This window comes from Galeopterus variegatus, unplaced genomic scaffold (assembly GCF_000696425.1).
Source record: "Galeopterus variegatus unplaced genomic scaffold, G_variegatus-3.0.2 Scaffold1018, whole genome shotgun sequence".
In the NCBI taxonomy this organism is placed as follows: domain Eukaryota; kingdom Metazoa; phylum Chordata; class Mammalia; order Dermoptera; family Cynocephalidae; genus Galeopterus; species Galeopterus variegatus.
Genome location: NW_007727129.1, coordinates 91,414 through 95,340, shown reverse-complemented (window position 1 = coordinate 95,340; position 3,927 = coordinate 91,414). Strand labels below are relative to the sequence as shown.

General features: G+C 56.7%; 1 protein-coding gene across 1 annotated transcript in view; it reads right to left on the bottom strand.

Annotated features, from left to right (window-relative positions):
* Positions 1-1,734: 1,734 nt before the first annotated feature.
* Positions 1,735-3,927, bottom strand: part of UNCX (UNC homeobox) — a 26,145-nt gene continuing 23,952 nt past the window's right edge. Inside the window, exons 6-7 of the mRNA XM_008574250.1 lie at positions 2,936-3,085; positions 1,735-1,911 (exon numbers count right to left, since the gene is read on the bottom strand). Of these exons, the coding sequence (XP_008572472.1) occupies positions 1,735-1,911; positions 2,936-3,085 (327 nt within the window). The remainder of the gene's footprint in view (positions 1,912-2,935; positions 3,086-3,927) is intronic.

Here is a 3,927-nt window from a genome sequence, read left to right as displayed (position 1 = left end):
GAGCCTCTCACCATTCAGTGAAAATTGAATTCCCCCGAAATAGCTCTGAGGACAGGACCTGGTATTTCATAGTGTTTTAAAAGTAATATTCCGTTTGTCAGTGCCGTGAAATAGGGCACCAGGAACGCTACAAGAAATAAAAAGAGTAATTTCTCAGTGGAGAAGCTGCTTGTTTCCAATTCAGGACCCAGATCGCTGGAACCTGGATCTCGGATGCTTCAGCCAGACTGCAGTGGCTCGGTCCTCACCTTCTCACCGGCCGGGAGGCCCCGCCCCGCCCGCCTCGCACATCTGGAATTGGCATTAGGGGCGCTGCCGTCTCCGGAAGTTCTCACACTTCACGACTCATTAAACGCAGGGCTTGAATTCCTCGGGAAAGGGGATGAGGGCGCGAGTTATGCTGGGGGTGGTGGGGGGTAGGTGCCCCGATCCAGCTCCGCTGGCAGCAGCTGCCCCAGAAGGAGGGGTCAGGGACATGATTTCTGGGGAGACCCCTCCCTGGGGCTTGGGAAGTTGCCCGGTGCCCACTTCAGCTGGACAGAACTGAAAGCACCTTGGCTGGGATGGGGGTGGGGGGTGGGGAGGGTGGCCTGGAGTGACTCAGGACGGGAGGAAACGCCTTCCGATTCTGGAAAGCCTCCATGTCCGGCTGAGGGGGAGTGTGGGTCCCTAGCCAGGCTGGACAGAGCCTGGGAGGTGGGGACACCTCCTACACACACTTCAGCCTCCGAGAAAGATTTTGCTTGGGCCAAAGAAATGGAGGGGGCTAGTACCCGCCCCCGCCGCCCGGTAAGGCCCAGAGGGGCTGCGGTTCCTCCCTGCCCGCCGGCCGGTCCCTCTAGCGAGGTCCCCCGGGGCAGTGGGCCTGCCAGCCTCTCCTCCTCACACACGTTCTCATTTGATGGTTACTGATACTGCCTTAATGTCTGAAGGGGATAATACTTGGGAGCTTAAAATTACAATTGCCTCTACTTAAATTTATTTGATGGCCAGAGCGTTTTCGTTATACATCCGTATATGGGTTTTCAATATCTTAAATGTTTAAAAAGGTTTTATTCTGTACTTACACTGAGCGAAATTAAAAAGAAACAGTAAAATGTTTGAAAATGAAGTGCATTATGTTTAATAAATTTAAAATGAACAAAGACTGCTATATTGCCAGCAATATCATTCCCTGCCCAGGGGCATTAATAAAGACTGGAGGTTTGGAAAAACAATATTTTCTATTAAAATTCTGCGCTGTGTTTCAATATTAAAAGGATATGTGATGAATTTCCAGTGTTACCCAGACGGGGTCAGAGATTAATTTCATTTCTTTCTGGTCAGCATTCTGTCGATAATTAATCAAAAGCAGAGTTTCTTAATGAAACACTTTTCATAAGGTGATAATTAGCAGGAAAGAGGCGGCCCGCAGACAGTCCCCGCGAGCTGTCTAATAACCGGCAAGGCGCGGGGCTGGGTCCTGGGGGCGGCGGGCGGGGGCCGCGGGGACACTAGCTCCCCAGGGAAAGGACTGAGCGGCTGAGAGTCAGAGCCCTCGCCGGGTTGAGCCCTGAGCTCAGGCTGCTCTGCACACCGGCTCCGGGCCGATTTTATCAGGCCACAGAAGGAATCAGAAGAAGCAAGAGACAGAGGGCCGAGCCACGCCAACCTGTCCCCTGCCCAGCGCGGCCGCTGGGACGCTGTGTGGTCTTAGGCAAGTGCCTTCCCCTCTCTGGGCCTCTGTGCGCCCTCCTACCGGAGGAGCGGGTCAAAGCAGGGCCTCTGTGGCCTCAGGTGCGAAGATTCTGGCCTTTGTCCTAGCCGACTACACTCCCTGAAGAACTCTGGGGGGACCCAGCGGCACCCCTGGCTCCCGCTCATCCTGGGTTCCTCTGTGCCCGGCGGCCGGCGGCGGAGAAGCCTGGTAGCCTGCACGGAGGGAGGAGGCGATGAGGGAGAGGGGAAAGGAGGGGGTGGAAGCGTCTGCAGACAGAGGGGGATTATTAGTGCATTATAAAATTACTAAAAATAAATGGAAAACAATTAAGGGGTTCAAGAGTAAATAAAGTTAATGAAACAAAATTAGCAGCAATTAGCGACGGCTCCCGCGCGCCCGCACTCGCTCTCCGCAGCCCTGAGTGCAGTTTGGTGCTTGGGGCCTTCGAGCCGCGAACAAAGGCCTCCCGCCCGGCCCGCCAGGCGCAGCCGGTGTGGGTCCGGCCCCTGCCTTGGCCGGAGCGGGCGAGCTCGACCACCGGCCGCCCGCGCCCCCCGCATCCCGGTTGCGCCCTAATCCCGGGCGGAGCGGCAGGTGCCGGATCCACGGCAGGTCGGGCCTTGCCCGCGCTGCTTGGGAAACGCTGCAAACTTTCCGATAACGCCGAGAGGCGGGGGTTCTGTGCAGATGAGATTATCGATAGTTATTGAAAGTCCCCAAATAGGATTTACAAAGCAGGCTCCTGCGCCTTTAATAGAATTCTAGATAATCTTTTATCACAACAAGACACCCATAGAATTATTTAAACAGATTGGACGGCTGCTGCAGCAAATTTCAATTATTCTAATGCTTTAATAAATGTGGTGCGTGTGTATTAAATTCAGGCTTCTTAATCCAAATTTTACGATTTAACTGCTCTGATTTTTCATTACTGCAACACCCACACGCGGCAATGGCCCGCTCCTTTCTCGGGGAGGGCGATCCCAGCTCAGAAAAGCCAGGGGGGGGGCGCGGAGTCTTGGCAGCCGGAGCGCAGAAGGAGTCAGGGGTTGGTGAGGGGCACCAGGCGCAGAGAGATCTCGGGAAAGGCAAGACAAGTGCCATCGGGAGGAAGGGAGGACGAAGAGAGGAGGGGCCCGAGGGGCCAAGGGACCTGCAGGCCAGCCAGCCTGCCTCTGAGCACCACTCCTCCCCAGCGCAGAGCTTTTTGCCCCAGCGCGCCCCCTCCATACTCACATCGCGGCTCTGCTGGGCCTTGCGGTTCCCCCACCAAGGGGTTCCGTCTGAGCCACCTCTGGGTGGCGTTCCGGGCAGAAGGCGACAGAAGGAAGGACTGCAGTGTGCAGGTAGCCTTCGGACAGAGCGCACCAGCTCCTCGTGGCCACACTGCGGGGGGAGCCAAGGAGCCACTGGTCCCCAACAAGGCCTCCCCTGTGTGGCCCCTTCCCTCCAGTCCCTCCAGCCCTAAGTGAAGGAAACTGAGAGCCAAGCGCCCAAGAAGCACTCCTGCGCCCATCCCCACACCCACCCCGGCCGCCTGCGAGGCTGCCTCCTGCCCCCGCCTTGGAGCAGAAGGGTGGGATTCCGGGCCTGGACCTCGGCGCTGTGAGCCACACACCGCGCCTCCTCCATGCAGCAGCCTTGGAAGAGCAGAGAGGGCCCGGGATGAAGGGGCCAAACCCGCTTCCGGCCAACGAGGAAACTGAGGCCAAGAGCTGGAGCCTGGCTTTCTCTGGGCCCTCTTGGGGAGTGGGAGAGGGGGCAGAGCCAGGCGGGGACCAAATGGGGGTCTCCAAGACTTGCGCTGCATCTTAAAAGGAAAGGGAGAGAGCAGCTAAAGGAGAGGCTCCCTCCCTGGCACTGGCTCTTAGCCCAAACTCGCCATTTTTTTCACTCTGGCCCCCGCCCCCCCCCCATCCTCGGTCAGCACGGCCAGGGCTGACCCGGCTGAGCAGTGAGTTGGGCTCGGTCCAGAGGCGTCGATCTCTCATAATCTTTGTTTAATGTTGCATTTCTAAGCTCCGTATTAAGCAGCGGTATGGGCGGCTGGATATTTAGTTGTATATAATTTACACCCTGATCCTGAATCGATCCGACACCTCCGGATGGAGTCTCTCTCATTTTTCACGCTCCTTCCGAGGTGCCGAAATAATACCCTCTCATTAGGAGACTGCGAGGCCTGGCTAATTTATCCAAACTGTCAGGGGCTTGTACAACCTCGGGTTAAA